This window comes from Penicillium waksmanii, assembly GCF_028829765.1.
Source record: "Penicillium waksmanii strain IBT 27052 chromosome Unknown utg000004l:1.0-5674109.0:1.0-5678898.0, whole genome shotgun sequence".
In the NCBI taxonomy this organism is placed as follows: domain Eukaryota; kingdom Fungi; phylum Ascomycota; class Eurotiomycetes; order Eurotiales; family Aspergillaceae; genus Penicillium; species Penicillium waksmanii.
The window spans coordinates 3087699-3115010 of record NW_026643251.1 but is presented as its reverse complement, the minus strand read 5'-3'; the positions used below and the strand labels follow the sequence as shown (position 1 = coordinate 3115010).

General features: G+C 49.7%; 9 protein-coding genes across 9 annotated transcripts; 5 read left to right on the top strand and 4 right to left on the bottom strand.

Moving 5' to 3' along the window:
* Positions 1 to 1854: 1854 nt before the first annotated feature.
* On the bottom strand, positions 1855 to 2689 carry N7481_003967 (60S ribosomal protein eL34). The gene is made up of 4 exons (XM_057263186.1): positions 2621 to 2689; positions 2545 to 2558; positions 2291 to 2414; positions 1855 to 2056 (listed from the first exon to the last, which is right to left on the bottom strand). Exons 1-4 carry the CDS (start codon positions 2642 to 2644, stop codon positions 1868 to 1870), a joined length of 351 nt encoding a protein of 116 aa, XP_057124847.1. The 5' UTR covers positions 2645 to 2689; the 3' UTR covers positions 1855 to 1867.
* A 369-nt stretch (positions 2690 to 3058) lies between these two features.
* On the top strand, positions 3059 to 7688 carry N7481_003966 (uncharacterized protein; the record flags this gene model as incomplete). The annotated part of the gene is made up of 2 exons (XM_057263185.1): positions 3059 to 3439; positions 3501 to 7688. The coding sequence occupies 2 exons, from the start codon at positions 3059 to 3061 to the stop codon at positions 7686 to 7688; spliced, it is 4569 nt and encodes a 1522-aa protein (XP_057124846.1).
* Positions 7689 to 7710: 22 nt separating this feature from the next.
* Positions 7711 to 10182, top strand: N7481_003965 (Pre-mRNA-processing-splicing factor 8A; the record flags this gene model as incomplete). Its single annotated transcript, XM_057263184.1, has 1 exon — positions 7711 to 10182. One exon carries the CDS (start codon positions 7711 to 7713, stop codon positions 10180 to 10182), a length of 2472 nt encoding a protein of 823 aa, XP_057124845.1.
* A 2271-nt stretch (positions 10183 to 12453) lies between these two features.
* Positions 12454 to 13347, top strand: N7481_003964 (SANT/Myb-like DNA-binding domain-containing protein; the record flags this gene model as incomplete). The annotated part of the gene is made up of 1 exon (XM_057263183.1): positions 12454 to 13347. The coding sequence occupies one exon, from the start codon at positions 12454 to 12456 to the stop codon at positions 13345 to 13347; it is 894 nt and encodes a 297-aa protein (XP_057124844.1).
* A 525-nt stretch (positions 13348 to 13872) lies between these two features.
* On the top strand, positions 13873 to 15110 carry cox5b (cytochrome c oxidase subunit IV; the record flags this gene model as incomplete). The annotated part of the gene is made up of 7 exons (XM_057263182.1): positions 13873 to 13966; positions 14128 to 14181; positions 14409 to 14415; positions 14477 to 14568; positions 14685 to 14785; positions 14847 to 14937; positions 15022 to 15110. 7 exons carry the CDS (start codon positions 13873 to 13875, stop codon positions 15108 to 15110), a joined length of 528 nt encoding a protein of 175 aa, XP_057124843.1.
* A 734-nt stretch (positions 15111 to 15844) lies between these two features.
* Positions 15845 to 17687, bottom strand: N7481_003962 (uncharacterized protein; the record flags this gene model as incomplete). The annotated part of the gene is made up of 5 exons (XM_057263181.1): positions 15845 to 15928; positions 16004 to 16735; positions 16784 to 16956; positions 17018 to 17168; positions 17220 to 17687. The coding sequence occupies 5 exons, from the start codon at positions 17685 to 17687 to the stop codon at positions 15845 to 15847; spliced, it is 1608 nt and encodes a 535-aa protein (XP_057124842.1).
* Positions 17688 to 19070: 1383 nt separating this feature from the next.
* On the bottom strand, positions 19071 to 20147 carry N7481_003961 (SANT/Myb-like DNA-binding domain-containing protein; the record flags this gene model as incomplete). Its single annotated transcript, XM_057263180.1, has 6 exons — positions 19071 to 19112; positions 19190 to 19273; positions 19355 to 19387; positions 19446 to 19493; positions 19566 to 19974; positions 20143 to 20147. 6 exons carry the CDS (start codon positions 20145 to 20147, stop codon positions 19071 to 19073), a joined length of 621 nt encoding a protein of 206 aa, XP_057124841.1.
* Positions 20148 to 23277: 3130 nt separating this feature from the next.
* Positions 23278 to 24030, bottom strand: N7481_003960 (uncharacterized protein; the record flags this gene model as incomplete). Its single annotated transcript, XM_057263179.1, has 1 exon — positions 23278 to 24030. The coding sequence occupies one exon, from the start codon at positions 24028 to 24030 to the stop codon at positions 23278 to 23280; it is 753 nt and encodes a 250-aa protein (XP_057124840.1).
* Positions 24031 to 24483: 453 nt separating this feature from the next.
* N7481_003959 (ER lumen protein-retaining receptor) lies at positions 24484 to 25777 on the top strand (the record flags this gene model as incomplete). Its single annotated transcript, XM_057263178.1, has 3 exons — positions 24484 to 24746; positions 24923 to 25160; positions 25226 to 25777. The coding sequence occupies 3 exons, from the start codon at positions 24484 to 24486 to the stop codon at positions 25775 to 25777; spliced, it is 1053 nt and encodes a 350-aa protein (XP_057124839.1).
* Positions 25778 to 27312: the final 1535 nt, after the last annotated feature.

Sequence of the window (27312 nt, the reverse complement as noted above, 5' to 3'; positions counted from 1 at the left end):
TTTTTATTTTTCTCCCCTAGTACATCCATCGTGTGCAGACTTTCGGCAGGCTCCATATTTGGCTCTGACGGGTGTCAGGCGTGGCCTTGGGTTAGAAACAATGTACTTAGTACTCCGTACCCCTACAGGGAACAGGGGAGACTCGTGTTCCCAAAGGGGTAATAGTACTAAGTACTGTCAGAACTTGAATGCAACTTGAAATTTTAGGTAATATTACTTGGTTTTATGCAGTTAGGAAACTCTACCTAGGCCCGGGGTATTCTAGGGTTCGTATCTGCCCCGGGAAATAAATCCGACCCTGCCCAGATGGGTACCTAGGTAGTAGTTAGTATTTAAGGGGACTTCCGCAAACCTTGGAACTAGTATACTATCTGGTTGCTCCTGAGGTCTACTCTGTATCGGGCACGACTAGTAATACTATCCACCCTGGGTGCCTAGGTACCTGACCAAAAGTACCTTTAATGAAAAGAGATACGAGGCTGGCGCTGACAGGCATCTTCTGAGATATTCAGATCCTGTCGTTCTGATTCCTAGTTTCTGTCAATTCCCCACTCCCCCTAGCAGACGCCTGTGGCCACCCCCAGGACCCGCGAAGCGATTCATCGCCAGACCGGCAACAGGCTCGAGCCAGCCTTGGAACTACTTTCGCACCTAGTGGCATTCTTTCTAGAACCTTGAAATACAGATCGACCACCTGGGATGCAACTTGAAGGTCGTGGAAAGTCTAATGCAATCTGAATATGCCCATGTCTTTGACAGCATCCCAAGCCACTAGCAGGTGCCGGTGGCCTGTGACAAATATTTTCCGAGTCTACGATAGCCATCTCGGATATCAAGATCCAGAAACCTGGGAAAGAAGCGGTGTCAGGGGCAACAGCGAGTTTTCAGCTCCCGTATTACCCCCTATTCGCGCGCGCACTACATATATAACCCCCAATGCTTGCATGACCAGACGTGATTCGAACATAATGCCCAGGTAGGAGGGTCTCGGAAGCCCTCTCCAGCCACCGGGGTTGAAAATATTACCTCCCCGGATACTAGCACAGTGCAATATACATTCATACTATGGTTGATTCTGCGTAGCGTTATCCAACTGCGTCACCCGGGTTTTGCAAGTCAATCTGCAGGGCGCCTGGCGACGACATTACTCCCGAGGTTCTGTCGCTGGCTGGCTGGTTCTCAGCCAGCTCTCGAGACAAGGATAAGGTCTAGCCCATGTCACAAGGGGAAACTTTGAATTTCATTGCACATTGAAGTTCTTGGCGATCGATCTGCTAAAGTCACTGGAGACGAGACCCGGGTCTAGACACTGAATCATGAGTGAATATTCTACCTTGAGTTTTGGCGAGCGAGCTGTAGCTGCTGGTTTGTTTTGAATCCGTCCCTGCGGAGCCAAAGAAGTATGTAGATACGGATTCGCCAGGACAAATGTGGCGGTGGATAGTCAGGCTGTCCGCATAGCCTAGCTATTCAAGATCGAACTACCGCTGATGCAATCGCCTGGTAATTTGAGCGATGTGGGTGGCTACGAGTATTATGAGATCCCGGGCTAGCCTCGAGGTGTTTCGAAGGTTATGGAAACCACGAGGACAAAGCAAGATGAAATGCGACTCGCGCGGGGAGAAACAATGTGCCTCAATTAAGGGCGAAGCCAGCAAAAATCCAGAACGATTCAAACGAAATTCGTAGAAAAATCTCGTGAAGATAGAATAAATTGGGTTTCATTTGTCTAGTCATGACCCAGATCATGAGTTCATGCTAGCGGTTCCTGTTCATCATTTTTAGATTCTAAAAGAAAACCGTTCCCATCACTTTTCCGTAACGTTCGCTCTCCAAAAGACAACACCGACGAGGGACAAGGCTTTGTTTAGCGCTTGCCAGCCTTCTCCTGGGACTCCTTGAGGACCTTCTTGACGATCTTCTGCTCCTCGATCAGGAAAGCACGGACAATGCGGTCCTTGACGCAGCCAGCGCAGCGCGAGCCACCGTAGGCACGGCTAACGTTCTTCTTGGGGCGGGAGATCTGAGCATACTCGCGGGGGCGGAGGGCGGGGACCTATGCGACAAAAATTGTAAGTAACCCGAATTGATGGGAACAAAAATGCAGGGACTGCGAGTGTCGTGTGAATGTTGGTTTCGATTGCCGGTGGTTCACGAGTTTGAGCCGATGTAATCCAGATGAGAATTTTTTCAATGCCCTTCACTCGGTTCCCCCACGGTTGCCGTCCCGCGCACACACACGACACCACACATTGCCGGGGAAAAAAAAAATCAATCGAGGGCTACTCACACCGGGGAGCTTGATGCCGCAGTCACCGCACTTGGGAGCAGTGCCCTTCTTCTTCAGGTGAAGGTAACGGAGCTCACCACCAGGGGTCTTGATGATGCGAACCTTGTTGGACCGCGTGTTGTACCTGTCGAAGGGAAAAAATAACCGTCAATATATCGTTCCAAAATCACTGGCAGCCGTTCCTAGTTGTTCGCAATATCGACTGGAGCGTAAAGGAGGCATTATGGGTGGCAGGGAATTTTTTTCAAACGTACGGGTTCCGGCGGCGCTGGAGATAAATCGGGTCAGAACTTTTTCAAATACAATAGCGATAAAATGAATGAAACTCACGAATGTCAGTCTGTTGTTCACCATTTTGTCGTGCTTGATCCTCTGCGATGGTCAAGAGCGGCGTCGTCGGTCGGGTTGCGAGAAGGAAATGTTCGAGGTTGGCCGGGTTTGTGGGTTTCTAGCGTATTCTCGTTAAATCGGGCGCTAACCCTCATTAGGAACCGGAGCGGAGACAAGTCACATGATCCAGACCCACCTCAAACTTCGCCAGTTCTGGCGAAAGGAGCAACTTTGCGTCTAGCAGAGGAGCACCGGCTGTTGGCGTTCATTTCCATTGTCAATCGGTCTTAATAGCTATCTCAATATACTTGAGCCGGCCGGCTGCTGCCACATCACCTACTTTCGTGTCCCATGTCGATGATTTTCGACGTGATTTGACGCGACTTTGAGACCAACCTACGCCTAGGGTGGGCTTTCTCCCCATCAACGACCACAATTATGGCATCTCTGCCTCCTCCTCCCCCTCCTCCGGGATGGGGTGCTGCTCCCCCATCCATGCCGATGGCGCCGCCACCCCCGGGCTATCAGCCGCCCGCCGACCCGAACGTCGCAAAATTTGCACAGAAGAAGAATGAATGGCTGCGCACCCAGCGCAATCGCTTCGGCGAGAAGCGGAAGGGAGGATTCGTCGAGACACAGAAAGCGGACATGCCACCCGAGCATTTACGAAAAATTGTGAAGGATATTGGCGATGTTTCGCAGCGAAAATTCACCAACGAAAAACGAAGCTATCTCGGCGCGCTGAAGTTCATGCCCCATGCAGTTCTCAAGCTCCTTGAAAACATGCCAATGCCTTGGGAATCAGCTAGAGAAGTTAAGGTCCTATACCACGTTAATGGGTGCTTGACCATGGTCAATGAGACCCCCCCGCGTTATCGAGCCAGTCTTCCATGCCCAATGGGCCACAATGTGGATGTCCATGCGCCGAGAGAAGAGTGACCGCAGACACTTTAAGCGCATGCGATTCCCTCCCTTCGATGATGAAGAACCTCCACTTTCGTGGTCTGAAAATATTGAGGACGTCGAACCGCTGGAGCCGATCCAGATGGAGCTCGACGAAGAAGAGGATGCGGCAGTCTACGAATGGTTCTACGATCACCGACCCCTTCTAGATACGCCCCACGTCAACGGACCGAGCTATAAGACCTGGAACCTATCACTCCCGCAAATGGCGACTCTTCATCGACTGAGTCACCAACTGTTGAGCGATGTGGTCGATGAAAATTACTTCCACATGTTCGATCTTAACAGTTTCTTTACTGCCAAGGCCCTCAACGTTGCTATCCCAGGTGGCCCTCGCTTCGAGCCCCTGTACAAAGATATCGACCCGAATGACGAGGATTTCAGCGAGTTCAACGCCATTGACCGCATCATTTTCCGCGCCCCCATCCGAACCGAATACCGCGTTACCTTCCCCTTCCTGTATAATACCCTTCCCCGAAGCGTGAAGCTTGCCTGGTACTCTCACCCCCAGGTGGTTTACGTTCGCACTGAAGACCCGAACCTCCCCGCGTTCTACTTTGATCCTGTCATCAACCCAATCTCCTCTCGTTCTGTTGCGCCGAAGAACATCACCGTCAGTCACGAAGATGAGATATTTGGTCCCGACAATGAAGATGACTTTGAACTTCCTGGAGAGGTTGAGCCATTCTTCGAGGATGAGGAACTTTACACCACAGAGACTGCCTCTGCGATCGCCCTTTGGTGGGCCCCCCACCCCTTCGACAAGCGGTCCGGTAAGATGGTTCGCGCTCAGGATGTGCCACTGGTGAAGCAATGGTACCTGGAGCACTGCCCTCAGGGCCAGCCGGTCAAGGTCCGCGTGTCGTACCAAAAGCTGCTCAAGACCTTTGTTCTCAACGAGCTGCATAAGAACAAGCCGAAAGCCCAGAACAAACAGAGTCTGTTGAAGACCTTGAAGACGACCAAATTCTTCCAGCAAACAACAATTGACTGGGTAGAAGCTGGCTTGCAGGTTTGCCGCCAAGGTTTCAATATGTTGAACCTGCTTATCCACCGCAAGAACTTGACTTACCTGCATCTCGATTACAACTTCAACCTGAAGCCCGTCAAGACTTTGACCACCAAAGAGCGAAAGAAGTCTCGTTTCGGAAATGCTTTCCACCTCATGAGAGAAATTCTCCGCCTCACGAAGTTGATCGTCGACGCTCAGGTGCAGTACCGTCTCGGCAACATTGACGCTTTCCAGTTGGCCGACGGTATCATGTATGCTTTCAACCATGTTGGCCAGCTGACCGGTATGTACCGATACAAGTACAAGTTGATGCACCAGATCCGCTCCTGCAAGGATCTCAAGCATCTGATTTACTACCGTTTCAATTCCGGTCCTGTCGGCAAAGGACCTGGCTGTGGATTCTGGGCCCCCGCGTGGCGTGTCTGGCTGTTCTTCATGCGTGGTATCATTCCTCTGCTTGAGAGATGGCTTGGAAACTTGCTATCTCGTCAGTTCGAGGGCCGTCACAGCAAAGGTGTTGCGAAGACCGTTACTAAGCAGCGTGTGGAATCTCACTTCGACCTGGAACTTCGTGCCTCCGTCATGGCGGATCTTATGGATATGATGCCCGAGGGTATCAAGCAGAACAAGGTCAATGTTGTCCTGCAACACTTGTCAGAGGCCTGGAGATGCTGGAAGAGTAACATTCCCTGGAAGGTTCCTGGCCTGCCTGCACCTATCGAGAACATTATTCTTCGCTATGTGAAAAGCAAGGCTGACTGGTGGATTTCTGTCGCTCACTACAACCGAGAGAGAATTCGCCGTGGTGCTACCGTTGATAAAACCGTCGCTAAGAAGAACTTGGGCCGACTTACTCGTCTTTGGCTCAAGTCGGAACAAGAGCGCCAGCATAACTACCTCAAGGATGGCCCCTATGTCTCCTCTGAGGAGGCCGTGGCTATCTACACCACCATGGTCCACTGGTTGGAGTCACGCAAGTTCTCGCCCATTCCATTTCCCAGCGTCTCATATAAGCACGACACAAAGATTCTGATTCTTGCTCTGGAGCGACTTCGTGAATCTTATTCCGTCAAAGGCAGACTGAACCAGAGCCAGCGTGAAGAGCTTGCTCTTATTGAGCAGGCATATGATTCTCCCGGAACCACTCTGGCCCGCATCAAGCGATTCCTCTTGACCCAACGAGCTTTCAAGGAGGTTGGAATCGACATGAATGATAATTACAACAACATCAATCCTGTCTACGACATCGAGCCCATTGAGAAGATTACAGATGCCTACCTGGACCAGTATCTCTGGTACCAGGCTGAACAGCGCCACCTGTTCCCCGCTTGGATCAAACCCTCCGATTCAGAAGTACCGCCGCTGTTGACCTATAAGTGGACCCAAGGAATTAACAACCTTTCTAATGTCTGGGAGACCGCGGAGGGCGAAACCAACGTCATGATTGAAACTGAGCTGTCCAAGGTCTACGAGAAGATTGATCTGACCCTGCTTAATCGAATGCTTCGTCTGATCATGGACCACAACCTGGCTGACTACATCACCTCCAAGAACAATGTCCAGCTTAGCTACAAGGACATGAATCACACCAACAGCTACGGTATGATTCGTGGTCTTCAGTTCTCTGGTTTCGTGTTCCAGTACTACGGATTGATGATCGATCTTCTACTTCTCGGTCTGCAGCGCGCTAGCGAGATGGCTGGCCCACCCCAGAGCCCCAACGACTTCTTGCAGTTCCGGGACCGGGCTACTGAGACCCGACACCCTATCCGACTTTACACCCGCTATGTCGACAAGATTTGGGTTTTCTTCCGATTCGATGCCGACGAGTCTCGCGATCTGATCCAGCGATTCTTGACCGAGAACCCCGATCCTAACTTCGAGAATGTTATTGGTTACAAGAACAAGAAGTGCTGGCCTCGCGATTGCCGTATGCGTTTGATGCGTCACGATGTCAATCTAGGCCGTGCTGTTTTCTGGGATTTGAAGAATCGTCTTCCCCGTTCCATCACGACTATTGACTGGGACGACACATTTGCCAGCGTGTACAGTAAGGACAATCCCAACCTGTTGTTCTCAATGAACGGCTTCGAGGTCCGCATTCTCCCCAAGTGCCGCAACCAGAATGAAGAGTTCAATGTTAAGGATAGCGTGTGGTCTTTGGTCGATAACTCTACCAAGGAGCGCACTGCCCATGCCTTCCTTCAGGTTACAGAGGAAGATATCCAGAAGTTCAACAACCGCATCCGCCAAATTCTCATGTCTTCAGGATCTACTACCTTCACCAAGATCGCCAACAAATGGAACACGGCGCTCATTGCTCTCTTCACATACTACCGCGAGGCGGCAGTGTCTACTGTGAATTTGCTCGACACCATCGTCAAATGTGAGACGAAGATTCAGACTCGTGTCAAGATCGGGTTGAATTCCAAGATGCCTTCTCGTTTCCCTCCTGCTGTGTTCTACACTCCCAAGGAGCTTGGAGGTCTTGGTATGATTTCGGGATCCCATATTCTCATTCCTACCAGTGACAAGCGTTGGTCCAAACAGACCGATACCGGAATCACCCACTTCCGGGCCGGTATGTCCCATGATGAGGAAACTCTGATCCCGAACATCTTCCGATACATTGTTCCCTGGGAGTCTGAGTTCATTGATTCTCAAAGAGTCTGGATGGAATACTCCCAAAAGCGCATGGAAGCTCAGCAACAGAACCGTCGTTTGACCCTTGAGGATCTTGAGGACAGCTGGGATCGCGGTCTGCCGCGTATCAACACTCTCTTCCAGAAGGACCGAAGCACTCTCAGTTTTGACAAGGGTTTCCGTCTTCGTGCTGAGTTTAAACAGTATCAGTTGATGAAGAGCAATCCGTTCTGGTGGACCAGCCAGCGCCATGATGGTAAATTGTGGAATCTAAATGCTTACCGAACGGATGTTATCCAAGCATTGGGTGGTGTGGAAACCATCCTGGAGCACACCTTGTTCAAGGCCACTGCCTTCCCCTCTTGGGAGGGTCTGTTCTGGGAGAAAGCTAGTGGTTTCGAGGTTCGTTATCATCCCCCTTTGGCCCTTACCCTCGCAAACGATAACTGACTCAAAACAATTATAGGAAAGCATGAAATTTAAGAAGCTCACGAACGCTCAGCGTTCCGGTCTTAACCAAATTCCCAACCGTCGGTTCACCCTCTGGTGGTCACCAACCATTAACCGAGCCAATGTCTATGTTGGTTTCCAAGTGCAACTGGATTTGACTGGTATTTTCTTGCACGGCAAGATTCCTACTCTGAAAATTTCCCTTATTCAGATCTTCCGTGCTCATTTGTGGCAGAAGATCCACGAATCTGTGGTTATGGACTTGTGCCAGGTGTTTGACCAAGAACTCGAGCAACTTGGCATCGAGGCTGTTCAGAAGGAAACGATTCACCCACGTAAATCGTACAAGATGAACAGTTCTTGTGCGGATATCCTTCTTTTTGCCACCAACAAGTGGAATGTCACCCGACCTTCCTTGCTGTTCGATACCAAGGATGTATACGAGCCCACGACCACTAACAAGTTCTGGATTGATGTGCAGCTGAGATATGGTGACTACGACTCTCATGACATTGAGCGATATGTTCGTGCCAAGTATCTTGACTACACCACCGACAGTATGAGTATCTATCCCTCGGCCACCGGATTGATGATCGGCATCGATCTTTCCTACAACTTGTACTCGGCTTATGGCCAGTACTTCCCCGGCCTGAAGACTCTTGCCCAACAGGCCATGGCTAAGATCATGAAGGCCAACCCTGCCTTGTACGTTCTACGTGAACGTATTCGCAAGGGTCTGCAGCTGTACGCCTCGGAGAGCAACCAGGAGTTTTTGAACTCTCAGAATTACTCCGAGCTTTTCAGCCCTCAGATTCAACTGTTCATTGATGACACCAACGTTTACCGTGTGACAATTCACAAAACCTTCGAGGGTAACTTGACCACAAAGCCCATCAACGGTGCCATTTTCATCTTCAATCCTCGAACCGGCCAGCTGTTCTTGAAGATCATCCACACCAGTGTCTGGGCGGGACAGAAGCGTCTGGGTCAATTGGCCAAGTGGAAGACGGCTGAAGAAGTCGCTGCCCTCATTCGGTCTCTACCTGTTGAAGAACAGCCGAAGCAGCTGATTGTTACTCGAAAGGGTCTTTTGGATCCTCTTGAAGTCCATTTGCTCGACTTCCCCAATATCTCCATCCGCGCCTCTGAGCTTCAACTGCCATTCCAGGCTGCCATGAAGGTTGAGAAGCTGGCGGATATGATCCTCCGTGCCACCGAGCCTCAAATGGTTCTCTTCAACCTGTATGATGAGTGGTTGAAGTCCATTTCGCCATACACCGCCTTCTCCCGTCTGATTCTCATTCTCCGTGCCCTGCATGTAAATATCGACAAGGCTAAGATCATTCTTCGCCCCGACAAGAGCGTGATCACCCAGGAGCATCACATCTGGCCTTCGTTGTCTGACGAGGATTGGATCAAGGTCGAAGTGCAACTACGTGATTTGATCCTGAACGACTACGGCAAGAAGAACAATGTCAACGTGCAAAGTTTGACCGGCAGTGAAGTTCGAGATATCATCCTAGGTATGGAAATCAGCGCGCCCTCGCTGCAACGACAGCAGGCTGCCGAGATTGAAAAGCAGCAGGAGGAAGCGAAGCAACTTACTGCTGTTACTACCAAGACTCAAAATGTGCGGGGAGAGGACATGATTGTCACGACGACTTCGCAGTACGAGCAACAGTCATTCGCGTCGAAGACCGAGTGGCGCACTCGCGCTATCGCGACCTCCAACCTGCGGACCAGATCGAACAACATTTACGTGTCGTCTGACGACATCCGCGATGCTGGATTCACTTACATTATGCCAAAGAACATCCTCAAGCGGTTCATCACGATCGCTGATCTTCGCGTCCAAGTTACTGGTTTCATTTACGGTAGCTCGCCCCCCGATAACGATCAAGTTAAAGAGGTCCGCACAATTGTCATGGTCCCTCAAGTTGGAAACACTCGGGATGTCCAGCTCCCCCACCAACTCCCTCAGCATGACTACCTCAACGGCCTTGAGCCGCTGGGCGTCATCCACACCGTTTCAGGCAACGAGCCACCCTACATGTCTGCGGCGGATGTCACACAACACGCCCGCCTAATGAACTCGCATTCCTCGTGGGACAAGAAGACGGTTACTATGACCGTCTCCTTTACCCCTGGTTCCGTGTCACTTTCTGCCTGGAGCCTGACCCCCAACGGGTACAAGTGGGGTGCTGAGAACAAGGATATGAGCTCAGATCAGCCTCAGGGCTTCTCCACTAGCATGGGTCAAAAGTGTCAGCTGCTTCTCAGTGATCGCGTTCGCGGTTATTTCCTTGTTCCCGAGGATAACCTCTGGAACTATAGTTTCATGGGTAGCTCCTTCGGCAGTGTTGAGAAGAGACCCATCTACGTGAAGATCGATACCCCCCTTCGTTTCTACGATGACCAGCATCGTCCTCTGCACTTCCAGAACTTCGCCGAACTGGAAGACATCTGGGTCGATCGCTCGGATAACTTTGAGTAGAGTTATATTTGATGGGCGTTTTTACATCCACTTGGTTGATTTATTTGGGCGAATGTATTCTTATCATGTACCTTTTCTTCTCTTTATTTTTTTTGTGTTCGTGTATCATGACAATCATAATCTCATTTATTGAAGCGAAAAAAAGCAATACGCAGTCATTATGGATCTAGCTATCTCAACGTTCCGTTCAGTAATTTCTTTTGTAGAATGTGGTCGTCACCGATTGGAACATCTGATGCTCACTACTACTAATTACGTATACTTAACCATAGTATTAGTACTGGTCTCCCATGTTAGCTCATGCTTCAGTGGTCCTTGAACACTTCGAGTCACATTATCATAAAATTATAAAGCAAGAGTCACCTACCAAGTTGTTGTGAAATGATTTTTTCTACGCCCTGTTGTCGCCTGATTGACCGCTTTATACGAGCATGCAGTCAGCTTTGTAATGCACAGATCGACCCCCAGCCACGAAGCCACGCGGCTCTTGCCATTTCCATCGCTTCGAAAGTGACAAAGAAAGAAGGTTCCATCGCCTCCAAGGATCGCATGACGGTGATTGTGTGGTGTTGCTTCAGGGGACGGGTGGAGGTCACCGGCCTTGCGCCACCATTTCGGCCAGAGGCCCGAACCCGACATCTTATACCTCTCTGGGAAAGACATGTTTCTCCGAGGGCCAGTACTGCTCGACGAGGAAAGAAGGCGACATCCCGCATACCAGGGGGTAAAGTGCAAAGAAAAATGACAACAGTGTCCTTGCCACTTGTTTCCAAGCGACTATGGCAAATCTCGAGGACTTGTTTGTTCGGGTGGGGTTGCAATGGGCCCCCCCGGTGTGCCAGAAAACAGCCCCTTCTGCAGCTAATGCTTTACGGCACTTGCAGTGATCCTCCTGTCCTTTTCCCCATCTGTCCGGTCTCGGAATAACAGTAGGATGGCATGGCATGTACGAAGTAGGGGCTTCCTGTATCCGACGTGAATGACACCCAGGTTTCCAGAATGCAATATCGATCAAGATGAAGAAGAGAGAAAAAGAGACCCAAATAACACACAGACATTGACAATCCAAAATTATGCAATACAGAAACTCATTGGTATAGTTCAAGTTTGCCTCCTTAGCCACTTTGGCCGCAAAGCCGGTCAAGCGTATGTACAGTATGTATGTGACAATCTAAACCGTATAAGGACCATTGGTTTTAATAACTCTCTTGGTCACTCTCGGGACATCTGGGATCTCTGTGATTGACCATTTGCATAGCCTTGGCACCGAAAGTGCCTAAATCACCCCTCAGCTCCTCGACGAATCGCTGGTTTAGTTGCCTCTTTGGCTTACCATGACGGGGGTTGATTGGCCTAACAGGAGTTTCATCTCCTCTCCAGTATTGACAGCTTGCAGGAGTCTGCACCCAGCGAATAACATCCCTGTCGGTGACATTCCACTCGTCCTAGATGCCAAATCTTACGGGCGTTGAGGGGCTCTTGTTGGGCGCGTTATCCCGATTCTCGCTTTCTCGCTTCTGATGGGCCCCTCGTCCTGATCCTGGAAAGCTTCTCGACCATGATCTGCCTCGCCGTTTTAGTGAGAGACAATAATATATGTTGTATAATTAATCCTGTCATATAGCATAATAGCTTTAAGGACTTTGAAAGCTTGGTTAAAAGAAATATAAAAGCCATTGGTAGAAGACACGAAACAAAACGAAAACTGCGCGCTTTGGGTCAATACCCCCTGAGGGGGCTGCGCGCCGGGGACAATTCTTTCAATTTTCTCCCCAATAAAGCCAGAGAAGCCAATCCCTGAAAGATGCATGATTCAGCTGATGAGGAGGTTCGGCATAGGTTCCTTGCCCGGGCGGCCTGCAACCCAACTGGGCCTATATGCGTATCCGGCGAGAGACTTATAGAGGCAGCCATGTCCGCCGTCGCATTTATGTTTTTCTTTTCCCGTATGACACTCAAACCGCCCCCTATATCACACAATATGCGAGTGATACTTATTGGGCTCCGACTGCTTGCTCCTCTCTGATATTGGAAGGCCTTCCAGTTTGCCCTCGTCACTCGGCACGTGAAGCATTTCGAGACAGGTTGCAGCCATTGGCACCGTTTGTTTTTGCCATCGCAAGGATCTTTCTGAATCGTGCTTCTTTATGTGACACATAACGGGCCTTAAGGAGTCCCCCTGTTCCTCTGCAGAGGAAAAGTCTTGGGTTCGGATAGTCCCCTTCTTGACAAGCTTATTCATCGGCCGGAATTTCCTGGCGGTTTTGATGCATGTCCGTGACACTGGCGGACACTTACCGCAGCCATGCCATCAACTTTCCCTCACCGGCTAAGCATGATGACCATGGCTTGATTGCATATGATTCATCCGAGTCGGAGCTGCGTGACAAGCTGAGCGGAGCTGTGTATGGAACCGACAATATCCCCTCTCTGTTTAATGGACAACCGCCTACGACAGATTCGATACTCCCTCATCCCATACCTCAAACTAGAGATGACCCTTTACCCCATTCAACATATTCGCCTTCATCGTCGCAACAGCTGCCTCAACTCCCGACGTACGGCTACGATTTATCAGGTCCACTTAACAGCCCCAGAGGCCAATTTCGATCAAGAAGCACTCGAAACGATGGTCACATCCCACCGCAGTTTCCGGCTTTGGCATCTCTCCTTATAAATACTAACTCTTCGGTTACAGAACCTGGCATTCTACTTGATCCTTCGTTGCACCAGCCTCCTAGCTCGATATATGACCCAGCGATGTCCCATAACACCCTCTTGAAAATTTCTCTACCAGAGAAGCATCATCACACGCTCCCACAGTCAATGGATTCTGACAATATGGATGATGATATTGCTAGACAAACAAGGCCACCGAATGTAGTGGGATATATGGGAATGCCCGCACCTGCTCCTCGCCCCAAAGCTCCCAAGACAAGATTTACCGCAGCAGAGGATGCGTTACTCGTGCATCTCAAGGAGGACAAGAAATTGACCTGGCTACAAATCCAAGACTTCTTTCCGGGTCGAACGCACAATACTTTGCAGGTCCGCTACTGCCAAAGATTAAAAACGAAGGATGTAAGCTGGACGGATGAGAAGGTCAGTGTTTTACTCCACCCAACGACCGCAACCCTTTCCAATCCATCGAACAAGATGTACTGAGCAGCGTCCAGGTACAACGCCTCCAGCGTGCAATATCCCAGTACGAACAGGACCGATGGAGAATTATCTCCGGCAAAGTTGGCAAGGGATTCGGTCCTGAGGCGTGTCGGGAACGGGCCGCCATGTTAGTACGAAGCCCTTCTCGTGGATTGTAAATAATGTATGACTGTGGGACATCGGAGTATTCGGATTTCTTAGGTTTCATCGGAGCAGGATCAGGATCTTTGGTCGTAACTGTGATGGTTCTTCATGTTGGTAGTTCATCAAGTATGTTCGAACCATAGTACACAGTTATAGTACACCATTGTTTTTCTACCGGCCCTAGCCCTAATTCCCTAATCTGGAACTTCCCGTGACGGCCAATCATCGCTGAGTCATCCGAAATCCGCGTCCTTTATTGGTAGTAGCTTCAACCAATCATAAGGCACTCGGGCGGAAGCGGCATCTTCCAACTTCAATCCTCGAACCAGACTCTACCCAACCTCCTCTCTACTCCCCCCCCATTCAACCATTCTCCCCGGAGCAATGTTCCTTCAACGCACTGCCTCCGCCCTCGCGCGGCGCACTCCCGCTCGCGCCTTTGCTGTCGCTCGCCCATTCTCCTCGTCCGTCGTGCGCAGTACGTGACTCCCCCCCCAGGTGGCATGATCCGACATCCCCCCGACCTCGGCCCTGCACACCCTCCCCCAGAGCTCAATTGACTCCAAGTATACTGTTTTTTGGAGGCCGCTTAGGCTCCATATGTATTATCGCCAGCTAACGCGAATGTTGTTTGAACAGGCAACGCGAACAAGTGGACCCCCAAGGAAGAGACCCCGATCCGCCAATTCGATGGTCAGTACCCTTCTCGCCCTACCGCGGTCAATTGCTCGACTGTGCTCAATATTTTGGAGATGGAACACTGCAACGTCTCGTTGTCCCTTGTTCGATGCCAATAAGTGGCGTTAAATGTCGGGACCGTTGATTGTGCACTTCACCTTCACAAAATGAGACACAAGTTGCCCGCGGTAGTTATCACAAAGTAGTCCAAAGCAGCTAACGTATCTCCATTCTCCCTACAGAGATCAAGTCTGAGGATGACCTGATTCCCCCCCGGTGCCAAGCCCGGTACCATCCCTACCGACTTCAGCCAGGCCACCGGTCTCGAGCGTCTGGAGCTCATCGGAAAGATGCAGGGCATCGATATCTTCGACATGCGTCCCCTGGACGCCTCCCGCAAGGGTATGTTGAGCTTTAATACGCGATTGTCGTACCAGATAGACTACAAATCGCTCCATGATATCTTTCTCATTTTGGCGTGAGTCAACGGCTGATCGATGAACTTTTCTCGACCACAGGAACGATCGACAACCCCATCATGGTCAACGGTGCCGGTGATGAGCAATACGCCGGTTGCACTGGCTACCCCGTCGACTCCCACCAGGTTAACTGGCTGACCGTATGACGAACTCGAGAATCTACAAGCCATCCACAGCAACACTAACCCTGCCTGCTTCTAGGTCTCCCGTGAGCGCCCCATTGAGCGTTGCCTCGAGTGCGGCAACGTCGTTAAGCTGAACTACATTGGCCCTGAGGAGGACCCCCACGCTCGTATGTCTCTTTTGAATCCACCCCCAACCCCACCCCTCTTATTTCCTCCCGATACCGTGAGCACAGAATACTGACCCCTCATAGACGAGCACGACCACGGTCACCACCACCCTCCCCACGAGGAGCCCAAGACCTTCGCCGACTACGTCAAGCCCGAGTACTGGTACCGGTAAATCCGCGTCGCGCAAAACCTCTTGATATAGAGTAATCGTGCGAAGTTGTCTGTCTGTCTGTCTGTCTGTCCCTGTATCAGATCTATACTTGGCCTGTTTCCCGTCTTTTTTGTAGAATAGTTCTCAAGTGGATGAAAATGAGAGTGCTTATTGGGGTGTATTTTTGAGTCAATATTTTCTCATTATTTCTTGGCTGATTGGAACTTGGGTGATGTTGTTCCCAAGGTCGTAGGTAGTCTCCATCATTTTAATTCTGTCAGGGCATGCGGTCCGCTTCTCACTCTAATTCGAGTCATTGGTCGAACATTTACGACACAGAGGTTACGTTTATGCTTGATTTTCACAATTATTTACTTTATGGCTGGTTGACAAGATAGGTTAATAGGTTACCTCGTGCTGCAGCATACAATGGAAACCTTGGAGTTTAAATCTGGAGAGGATTATTGGAAATATGTACTTTACTATGTATGGATAAAACAAACTATAGGTATTGATGCAATCATACTATGCAATGCAATGCAATGCACACTGATAACTTTTGGGAACATGACAGAACTTGAAGCGTATCCTCGTCATGTGCACCGAGGATGTGACCTCAAAATGCAAACGTGTGAGAGTCGGTATATTAATATACAGAATGTACTCCGTAGTAAAAAAGAAGATGGGCATGTTGAAAATAAGCCCGAAACGGTTGGAACAGTGGGTCCGACCACAGCGAGAGGTGGTCCATTTCTCTACCGGCCCACAAAATGCAGCTCCAAGTACCTCAGAGGCGGGTAAACAAGCGCAGCCCAAGAGAAACCAATATAGTTGCCCATCTATGGAATCAGCCAGATTAGTATCACATTTTGAAGGGGGGGTGGGGGAGATATAAGGCCAGGTTGAAAGCTTACATCAGCACCATAGTCTCCCACTAGCTTCGCAATAGGGCCAATATACCACACCTGAGCCATACACAGGATAGCACCGACCCATCCAACGACGAATGCGATAAAGCTCGCGATTCCGATAGGGAGCTTGGACGGGTCTCGCCAGGCGGCCCAATTATAGCCCGTTCGGAACCGGAAGATCAGGAACTCTTCAAGGATGATAGCGGTCCAGATCGCAACCCAGTAGCCCATCAAGGCCAAGAAGTTTGTAAAGATCTCCGAGAGATAGCTGCGGCCGACGAGCGCACACACGGTATAGATAATTACACCGACGGTATTCCAGATCACGCGGGGGATCTTCTCAGCGTAGCGGCCGAGAATTTGGAAATCAACGCCGGCGGAGTATGTTGGCGCGACAGTATTGGCGATAAGGCCGAGGGCGATGACGACAGAACAGAACTTTCCGAAGCCATGGAGAGGACCAAACCCCTCGACGATGAGGGCGCCTTGGCCCTTGTTGTAGGCGGTTGCGTACTCGGGGTAAGCATTGATGCCGGAGGCGAGACCAATACCGCAGATGATTGCCATGGTGAAGGAACATATCAGGCCAATGAGGGTAAGGGAGAAGATTGAGGTGCGGGAGGTATGTTCCGGGTAATATACAAAGAAGTCTGCTGCTAGGGGGGGCGTAGGTGATTGCTGCACTAACACATATGGAAAAGAAGGATAGCCTTGGTAGATGGTAAGCCAGTTGTACTTTTCATAAATTGGGGGAATCGTGGAGTTTTACCTGTTCCCGGCTACTGTGCGTGCGTCGCCAGCGGAGGTAGTAGACAAGTCGAATTTGCTGGATGAAACACCAAATAGAATGCAAATGACGATTAACTGAGGCAAGAATGCAAATCGTTCATAGTAGTGGAACACTTGGATACCAAATGTAGCCACAACCCAGCTGATAATAGCAATGATGACAATCCCTATTGCAGCAATGTTAGGACAGTGGGTCACACGGGCATCTCCTTCTCACTTTCTACATACCGACAGCAACGGACATGCCACCTGGCGAAACCGCCGAAAGGATCTGGCCGCCAACGACACAGTCGATCAGACAGTATCCGATCATTTGGATAAGGTTCAGCAAGACGATAATCTTGCTGGGCCACCAACCCATCGAGTATCTACCAAATGCCTGCGCATTTATAAGTTAACTGGCCACTATGGATGAAACGACTTGACATACCATGGTACGAATACCAGAAATTGGGCCCCATGTGGCCATCCAAGAGGCAACTAGAGCACCAACAAGGCACCCAAAAAAAGCACATAGTGCAGAGTCCTTGAAGCTAAGCCCATATACGGCAGGCCCTAACATGCCCAGAGTCACATTGTTGGCAGCAAGGTTGATGGATACCCAGAGCAAGAGTGCCTGGGCGTATGACACCCATGAAAGCTTCTTCATGCGCTCATCTGGCGCAACACGCTCAATGCCTCGCGCCTCAAAATTATATTCGACGAGCTGCTGCTCAAACATGCGAATCAACGAGCCCAGGCGTGTGCCGACGGGGTTGTTGCGAGAGGTTTGTTCAGGAGGATATGTGCTGTTATTTTTGCTATCCTGTTCATACGAAACAGGCTCTTCGGTCTGTTTAATCGAGTCTGCTTTCTCGTTCCGCGCCGCTACGGTGGCGATTTCATTTTCCGAGGCCATGCTGCCAATTGTCAGTATTTGTATGGACAATCCCAGGAAGGGAAAAGCAGGTAATCAGAAGCGTGCATGAGTTTCTTTCGCTGGAATTATCCAGATCAAGTTCGACCGTATAATCTCAGAACGACGGCGCAAAACACCCGGAGCGAGTGTTGCACGGCCGAACACCGGTTCTCCATGCAGGCGGTTTACCACTGGATGTACCTTGATCACTGAATAAAACCTGGCTACTCGTCTTCATGATAGCCGTCCCTAGGAGGTGAGGTGGGTTCTGTACTCGAACATTCACAAGAGGTCTATGTCACCTTCCAGATGAGTCACTATGAAGCAAAGAGTCGATGTTAGCAGAGTGGCGCGAAGGGCAAGGCGCATAGGGAAGCGAGATAGGCAAAAGGTTCACCTGGAAATGGACTAATGAGGCGAAACACGGGTGCAACCTTGCGCGGACTAGGCAGAGAACTGCAAATGTGGGGGATTGCAAAGTGGAAAAAGTGTGTGCGGAGGTGGGAAAGAAATCGCCGCGGGGAAAAAAAAGATCGGCCGCGATCGCGGCCGGTTTTCCGTCTCCGCTCGGGTCCAGCGAACGAGGATGCCTTATTTTTAAGTGCCGAGCGGTGGTAATAGGCATCTCGTAGATCACTAGTATTTCGTATAAAAGTTTGGACACAAATCTTTACTTATTCCTACTATAACAGTGAGCTGAGGGAACGTATATGTAGGGTATGCATAACCTTGGAAGGAGAGGGTTGTAACTAGTACTAGGCAAATTGTTAGGCAACTGGCTGCTTACTGCTAGTAGTATAAACAGAATCTTGCTACTAGTATTCCAAGTTTGTATTGTAATCCATTTGTTTGGTGGAAATACATGGTAATCGCCTTAAAACATTGTCAGCATAATACTCAAAGTACTCAAACAACTTGAAGACATGAACCCGTTGGTGTCTCTCGTTCGACGTAGCTCAGGATCTGCAAGGATCGGCATCTCAATCGATTTCAAGTCTTGCTTGTCATGAGCTACTTGGGACTGGAAAATCATATAGTATTGATCAAGGAAATGAAGATGGAGAAGGGAGACATCAAAAAATAAACCGCGTCACTGGCACCCAACGTAGAAAACAACGCCAAAAAAAGTCCACAAAATTGAATATAAAAATACGCGTATCAGACGCTCACCACAACAAAAAAACCCAATCAGAAGAATAAGTAAAATCACCAAAAAGAGACCAGATCACCAACTCCATCTGCCTTGTAAAATCAATGGCTTCCAGTGGCCATTGATGAACCTTGCATCGCTGTGGAATTGCAGAATCCGGGAGAATGCCAAATTCGTAAAAGATGCTTAGAAACAAATCATCACTTCATCAATGGTCATCGGACCCTCTAATATTAGAGGTTCTTGAAGTGCTCCTTGGCATATTGTTCACAAGCCTAATAGCCAAAAAGAGTCAGTCTTGATCAGAGCGAGTATGGGATTTTTTCATTTTTTTTTTCAGATTGTAACGCACCTTGGCCGGCTTGCCAACTTTCTGCCCGATGACCTTCCATTTGTTCGCTTCGTAATCCTTGATTGCTTCGCGAAGTTTTATAGACTGTGGTAATTTAGTTAGCTATTCGCGAAACAGCAAAAAAAGGTATATATAGCCTAAAGGTGGGGAGGGAGAAAATGATACCTCATCCTCAGCGAATTCGGCGTAATGCATATCCTGTGGCACGTGGCGTTAGTAAATGTCAAATCAACAGCCAAGGACTATCAGTACACACCTTATACCAGTGCTTCTTTACACTGCCCTCAGTTCGCGTAGGGAAAGTCTGTGACGCGTCATCCGACGCAAGTTAGCCAGGAAATTCGCGCAATATAGCGTTCGGACGAAATGCGCGCACCTTGGCGATCTCGCTCCAACTGCGACCCGCGTCGCGCATCGTTTTCAATCGTTGCTCCTCCTCTGCGGTCCATGGGGTATTCGTGCGGCCTTTCTTCTTAGGTGTTGATTCCACTGGAGGAGGCATAGCGCCAGGATCACCCTCCATCGTGCCCCCCGCCGGGTTCATTGACGCGGCCATCATGGTGGATGAACCGGGAATGGGGGAGGGGGGACGTTTGCGCGATGTTGATTGTTGTTGCTGCGGTTGCGGTTGCTGCTGTTGTTGGGGAATCGGAGCGGTAGGGATTGGGATGCCTTCAAATCCCTGTACGCGGTGGTGGAAGGGGTGAAGTTGTTGTTGGGCGAGGAGATGTGGCGGCGCGCTGGTTGTAGCCGAGGTCTTAATCCGCTTGGAAGTCGGAGGGGAGCTATTCCGATCGACGCGATCAGTTATCAGCAACGAGCCGAGCAGCAAGCCAGAGACGACGAGCAAGAACAAGAAAGAATATAAGAAGGAAACGCAGAACGCGACCCAGTGGCAGTCCAGCCCAGGTCTCTCTCCTGCGGAGCAGAGATCACAGAGACGAGGGACTTACGACATGGTGAAAGACACACGCAGTTCTCAATCATGCGGTGTCGATTCATCTGTTCAAACACAAAGGCCGCGTCGGGGATTAGCAGGTCTGCTATAGGCGCGCCTTGGAGGGGGTTGACTTCTGGGAAGACAGGCCTCGTTACACTAAAAATGACACAGGCGCATCCCAGGCAGAACCGGATCGGACAAGGGAAACAGAGAACAAAGAGTTTCGGTAGCGCCGACCGGAGCGTTTAGCTCTGTATCCAGGGGAGGTGAAAGAAGACAAATGGGGGGGGGTTGTGTTTTATTCTTTTGGGTGGGATTTATTGTATAGGTGTGATGGGGTTGGACCGGGCTGGGTGGTAGGGGGGAGGGGGGGGGAGCTCACAGATCAAAATCGCATGGTCGAAGCGTCGAATCGGGAACCTCGAATTCCTCCGTGTACGGGGAGAACATGAGGCTGGAGAGGAGGGAGAACAAAGGGAACAAGTGGATGTGGCGTGAGGGGAAAGGGAGAGGGGAAGGGGGGGGGGGGAGAGAAAGGTGGAAGTGAAGGGAAAGGAGATCACAGGAAGAGAGAAGAGAGAGAAGCGAAGGAGGAGAAGGAAGAGAGGAAGGTGAGCGGGGATGGAGTCACCTCATATCACAACAAGCCCAAAAGTCCAACCTTCCTAATGTGTTGACTAGCGCCCCCCCTCCCCTCTCCCTCCCTCCCTTTCTCTCTCTCTCTAGTATTATGATGTTAATTTGGTTTGATTTGGTTTGGGTTGTTTTCATTTTTCATTTTTTATTTTATATCAAATATGATAGCTTATTTCTATCTTACTTTGGTCTTTAGTATTACCTTTAGCATTACCTTTAGCATTATGTTTTACTACAGTTTATAGGTTACCCCCCCTCTCTCCCCGAGGAAACATGACATTCTGTTTAAGTATTTAGTATATTCTTCTAGGTTACCTAGGTAATTGGGATTTTGTTATGGGGACTCAAGAAATGGGTCAAAAAGTGGAGGGGGGCTAGAAAAGAAGAAGGCCTTGGGTCTAGACCCTGTAACTCCTCTTCTAGACTTGCCCCCTCGATGCTGCTCCTAGTATACATGATTCCCCTTCATCCACCGACCCAATCGGGAAATGGGCCAACTTCAATCTCTTGAGGAACCTATTGTCCTCCCTCTCTCCCCTAAAAAAAGGACCTGCAAATCTGCTGCTTGCCTGCTAGACCTCCGGTGCATTCCACCCACCGTTCGTCACTTGGCCTAGGAACAGATGTCCCGGGCAGGGGCCTTCCCACTGATGTGCTTGTGCTGCCCTCTAATTCGGCCGATGAGCACTCTGCAGAAGCATGATGGCCCACGTCCGGCAGCTTCCATGAGACATTTGGGCCGAAGACACACGCGAGTGGCCTGTTCCAGAATCCGGTGACCCGGCGAACTCTCACAATCCGTACCAGGATGGTAACAAAGATCCAGCAACGCCCCGGGCGTTCTATTGCAAAGGCATCCAATGATCTGGAAGCGCGAGCCGCAAGCATGTCTGCTCCGGATTTCGACCTCTTGAAGTCTGTCCCCGTCCAACCCGAGTCTTGGCGGGCTAGTTCAAGCCACAGGTCGGTTTCGTGTGCAGCCACTCTCTGCTCCCCTCTCCATTTCCCCTCTATCCTGCTGCTCGCTGCTGGACGCGATCGCTTGTTTGGGGAGGTGCTGACCCTCTCCCGTGTTTCAGGCGGCCCCTCTTCCCCGGGGAGAACGGGGTTCCATGGTAATGGGTAGCAGCTTGAAACATGGATGCTTAAACGGAGATCCCCCGTCAATTGTAGATAGCCAAAAATGGCAGCATACGTGGTGCTCAAGGAGACCAGCGTGAGCGAAAGAAGGAGCAATGCGGGCCTGTCAAAGCAATATTCTTCGATGATTGTACCAATGAACGGTCTGGGTCGGAGGCGCCGCACTGCAGTCATGTATTGCCGACCCGGGATCGTGCGTTTTCTCAACATTAGGTGGCTTTCTTTTACATCATGATGAGGATTGATGGGGCCCGTTTATTATAAAACCCTTTGGAGGAGATCACGAAGTGATTTCAACTCCTCTTGTCGTTGTTGATGCCACGACCGAATCAGAGGTCATCTTATCAATCAATTCAGATACCGTCGGATCATGTGCTCGTTAACCAGGGTAGAACCTCGGCCGGCCGTTATATCATAATTTGATTCTGACTGCGTCATCCTGGAGATGCCTCGCGTGGTTACCAAGCCCTCCACTGGGTTTCATCACCTTGCAGAAAGTTGACGTGTATACTAGCACAAAATATTTGCTACGCCTAGATCCGTGTTGTCTCTATGCAAATATCGATGGACTGTATCATTTACCTATAGCTTAGATATTGATCGAGATATTGGCCTATGAATCTCTATTGTAGATATACTAGGTTCGGTTTATCGCCTTGGTAAAGAATACTGGCATCTACTTCCATATATCTACCTTTGCATTTCACTAGCTTTCTTTTACCACGTTGGTAACACTACTTAATTATCGCCACTTGCTGCTCATTGAGGAAAATAGGACATAGCTAGCTAGCTCTAAATGGCCGGAGCTACTGTCCGGTCCATGCTTGGTTTAGACCTCGGCTTTGATTGGTAGTACTAGTTCCAAAGCTGACAGAGGAACAAAAATACCACAGCCGTCCTTATTGTGCTAGAAGTTGATGATAAGCGGAGGGAGATAGATAAATAAGTAGCAAGATAATAGATATTTCCCATGGTATTTTTATATTAAACAAGATTGCTTATTATGAGATAATTTACAGATGCCAGCCACAAATAAGCGATCAAGAACCAGGCAGTCTCCATAGCGGTTGTAGTTCATCCTTCAACTTTGAGCATGGCCACCCAAGATGGGACTGCGTAGGTACGCAGCTCCAAGAGTACTTCAGTTTCACTTATGCCGTAAAATAATTATCCGAGCATAGAAATAACCAACCCTGCTGTGGAACGTGTCGGCATATACTGTCTATTAGCTAATGCCACCCCACATATTAGTCGGACCGATATCCTGATAGCATCGTCACTGAGAGTCCCCGGGGACCTTGACTTTTGGTATGTAGAGGTATCGCGTAAATACGGTAAATGATCCCGGGTGGGCTGAGGCTCAGGCCACAAGTTATTTGTTTGACTTATGCCTTTGAAGGCTACTAGTAGAGGACCATTTGGGTCTTTGAGAACGTGTTGCCGAGTATGGTGGGGGATTGGAGGTAGGAGGTTCGTCATTTGGTGTTAGCCTTTCATGTAGCTTTGAAAAGTAGGCATCCGCCATATACATGAGAAAGGCCGGATGGTCACTCTCCAGGGCATCCTTATACTGTTTTCCAATAATGGCCTCCTCGTTGGCTTTCGGATAGAACCTCTTTCCTTTCATACAGCAAGGACAGGCCCGCAAGCAATGTCCGTTCATATCCGAGTGTAGCAACGTATTTAGTCGCTTTTCACAGTAGTTGCATTCCTGACCACAGCAGCCACCAGTCTCGGCACATTGGCTCTTAAGTGTGGTCCGGAGATACCACTTTTTATCCTTTCGGATAGTCATGTAGATCTGTCTCGGAGTCGAAGGTAGGGCAAGTACTTTCACAGAGAGATTTGCTTCGCGTAAAACATCCTCAACGTCAATGTTTTCCAAGCTGGGGAGCTCCATGTTTTTGGTTGACTTTAATTCCATGTAGCCCTCTTTGAGTTGAGTAATCGCCCGAAATTCGTACTCGGCGAATAAAAGATCACTGATTATACTTGACGGGCATTGGTATTCCTTTCCACCATGGTCATAGTCAAAGCACTCAGAGAAGGTTCCATTTTCGAGTTCGTAGTAGACACTCTTAATAAAGCCGGCGCTCTGCGGTAGGCCCATTTTGCGAATGTCCATCTTGTTTGGGGTCGACATGGGTATATTCTCGAGTGGCATGATATTGTAAATTGGATGGGAGATATAAAAGTAATCAGAAGAGTGAGAAGAAAATTTGTTTATATATTCTTGGAAATTTGAACGACATGATGATAAGTATATTTTCCAGCCGCCGTCAAAAAGGGCGGCTCTGTTTATGTCGCGTTCTTCCCAAAACAAACTAGTTCCAACTAGATGAGTTCTCACCACGAAGAGTATCGTGCCACATTGCTTAGCCTGGCCTTATTTTTAGTACCCTCATTCGAATATTATTTTAATGTAGAAAGCTTTATGTAGAACATGACACTCGCTTGTACGTTTCTGCATCTGCAAGATATTAAACACCTGAGGTGTCGGGTGTCGACGCTGACGTCAAGTCTCACGTGAGGACACGCGGCCCGAGCTCTACGGCGCCGATAGCGTGAAGCTCCCGTGATGACTGGGAGCTTCCTCCACGTCAACTGCTGTGGTTTGCAAACCTGGAAGGATCGGGACCAGCAGGACTGTGACCTCGACCTAACAGCTACCGCTGAATACCCGGAACAGAGTCAATCCGGGCTTCTTCCAGAAGTGATCTCCTTTGATCGAACTCGAACACCTCTCTCCCCGCACCCAGCCATCCCTTCCGCGCCATGGCAGTATTCAACGTATTCCGTGTCATCGCCGACATCTCGCATCTTGCATCTGTCTGTGTACTGGTATGGGCAATTCATAGGAATAAGAGTGCTGAGGGTAGGGGATATGGCCCTTTCATGATTCCGTCCGATAACATGATCCGCTGACTCAAGACCTTGTTCTCTCTAGGCGTTTCGCTCCTCACGCAGTTGCTTTATGCCCTCGTCTTTTTCACACGCTATTTGGACTTGTTTTCGAGCTACTCATGGTCGTTCAGCTACTATGGAGCCGGGGTACTTTGGAACACCCCTTTCAAGCTTGTGTTCCTTGCCTCCTCTTCCTATCTCATTTTCCTGATGATGCGGGTCTATCCACGGACAAGAGAGAGAGAACGTGCTTGGAAGCTCGGTATATGGTCGGTAATTGGCTCGGTGGTCATTGCTCCAATTGCTATCGCCATTACGTACCGGGGATTTCCTTCTTTCTGGCTGAGCGAGGTAAGTGGAGACGTCCCCGCGAGCTTAAATGTACCGTGTCGAGCACATTATTGACCGATTGATAGTTATTCTGGGCATTCTCGATTGTTCTTGAATCGGTATGTGTTCTGCCGCAGCTCCTTCTTCTGCGCCAAACTACGGTTCCCACCGTGATCGACTCCTACTATCTTGCGTGCCTGGGATCTTATCGAGCACTCTATATTCTCAACTGGATGGTGCGTGGATTCGGCTCCGAGAAGCACTGGGATCCCATTGCATTGACCTTTGGTATCATTCAAACCGCTTTCTATGTCGACTTCGCCTGGGTGTATTATTCACGCCAGCGCGTGAAACTCCGCAATGGTGGTGTGGTGGACTCGGATGACTATAACAAGAGCTGGATAGTCAACCGTGTGGTCAATTTCCGTGCTCGGCGCACGTCGACCGATGAGGAGCAATATCTCCGGGAAGAGGAGACGGAAGGAGACGGTCAGCCCAACACCAACAGATGGGGCGCGCGCGGTATCTCTGTGGCGGCCGATGACACCTTGGAAAATCACGGGCACGATCATGACGATGGTCTAGAAGGATTCTCGGATGAAGATGACCTCGTTCCAGATGCTCGCCAAGGTCGTTGATCGTTCATGCTCATGATTTGCAGCCTTCTGACACGGAACTGCCTAGAAAATGAGATCGACGCATCTTTGTTCATGTGCAATGTTTCTATTTTCCACTATCTGGCTTCCGTATTCATTTCTGGAGCGATCGTATCTAGTACGGAAGGGGCCGCGACCCACCCTGAACCTTGGAACGCGTTGAGTATGTCATATTAGCCAGTATTTCGGTGTTTCTTTTTCTATGGCCCCAATATCACTCTGAATATTCAAGATCTCCACTGTTGGACTGCGCCGTTGGACTCGGGATGATGGTATTGATTAGCTCGTATGATTTCTTTTGGCCCCAATTGCTCAGCCAAGCTAGGTGATTTACGGGGAAACTTGACTGTGCATCGGTCATTCCATTCATATTATCGGACCCCAGCCCGCATCTTTTCCCTCATATTCGGTGCCAACTAATGGGTTCGCCCCCGCGTTATGACGCCCATTCTGTTTCACAGGCGAGGCAGTTTTCGAAATCTCCGGAGATATACCGAGATCGTCCAGGGAGCGTGGGAGTTCGCTTCCCATCACCCTTGAAGTTCTTTTTGTTCTATCATTCTTTGATCGATCTAGTCCAGGGGCGACGTGATGAGCACATACTACTAGACATCCCCAGACCAAGAGACTTCGGGGGCGCTTAGATTATGGAAATTGACATGTCCACGTAGGACAAAGCATGGTCCGTTCATCGACGCGATGTGGGGACACAAAGGCCGATGAAGTGACGGGCCTATTCTACAGGCTACTCGTACATTTTAAGGTGGTAGCCCGTCACTAAACTGGAAATCGGATTTCGCCTTGTGATTGAAAATGGCTGTGTTCTCCATGTTGATTGGCGAGACACCAGAAGAAGATTTCTTGTCGCAGGGAGAATGCATGGTGAAAGATGTGGTGGGGGAGAATCCCTGCCAGCGCTTAACCAGCGGTCCTGAATCCCCCGATACAAGCCACCAAGGCACTGCGCGCGGGTACAGCAGTTGTTGCTTTCAGCCTCACCAGACCAGGATGTGTTTCCGAACCAGTCAAGAGCCGCTGAGGAAGTCTGGGCTGGAAAATGAGGATGGATGGATGCATGGATCACTCCAAGCACTCCGGGCCGGGGGGGGGGGGGGGATTTCCCATGGTCTTTTGACTTTGACCACTCTAGCCGCTCTCAGCCATTGACTCTCGTATATGACAAATCTTCTAGAGTCTCCTCGGTAGGCCTTGAAATTTAAAATATACATACCGTGGCTGTGTGATCCTCTACTAAAAATGACATGTTAATGGGGAGAGTGAATCTCTTTGAAACAACTTTATCGCAAGGCTGCATCGGTTTGGACTGGGATTGTGCAGAAGCGGCGGTGAATCAAGCGAGCACGAATGGGAAACCAGAAATTAAAAGCGGAGAAGGATAAGTATGTATCGGAGAAAGAAGAAAGAAACCAGAAAATCGAAGATAAACGAGGGGGCCAATGGGTTTGATGATCCTGTTCTGCTGCCCCAGCGAAGATCCGGAATCTCTCGAACCGCAT

Bases quoted from the DNA above. Each gene is read 5' to 3' on its own strand.
- N7481_003967 (XM_057263186.1), bottom strand. From the start codon at position 2,644: ATGGTGAACAACAGACTGACATTC. The intron at 2,057-2,290 runs GTGAGTAGCCCT...TTTGTCGCATAG, and splicing joins GCGGCATCAAGCTCCCCGGT to GTCCCCGCCCTCCGCCCCCG.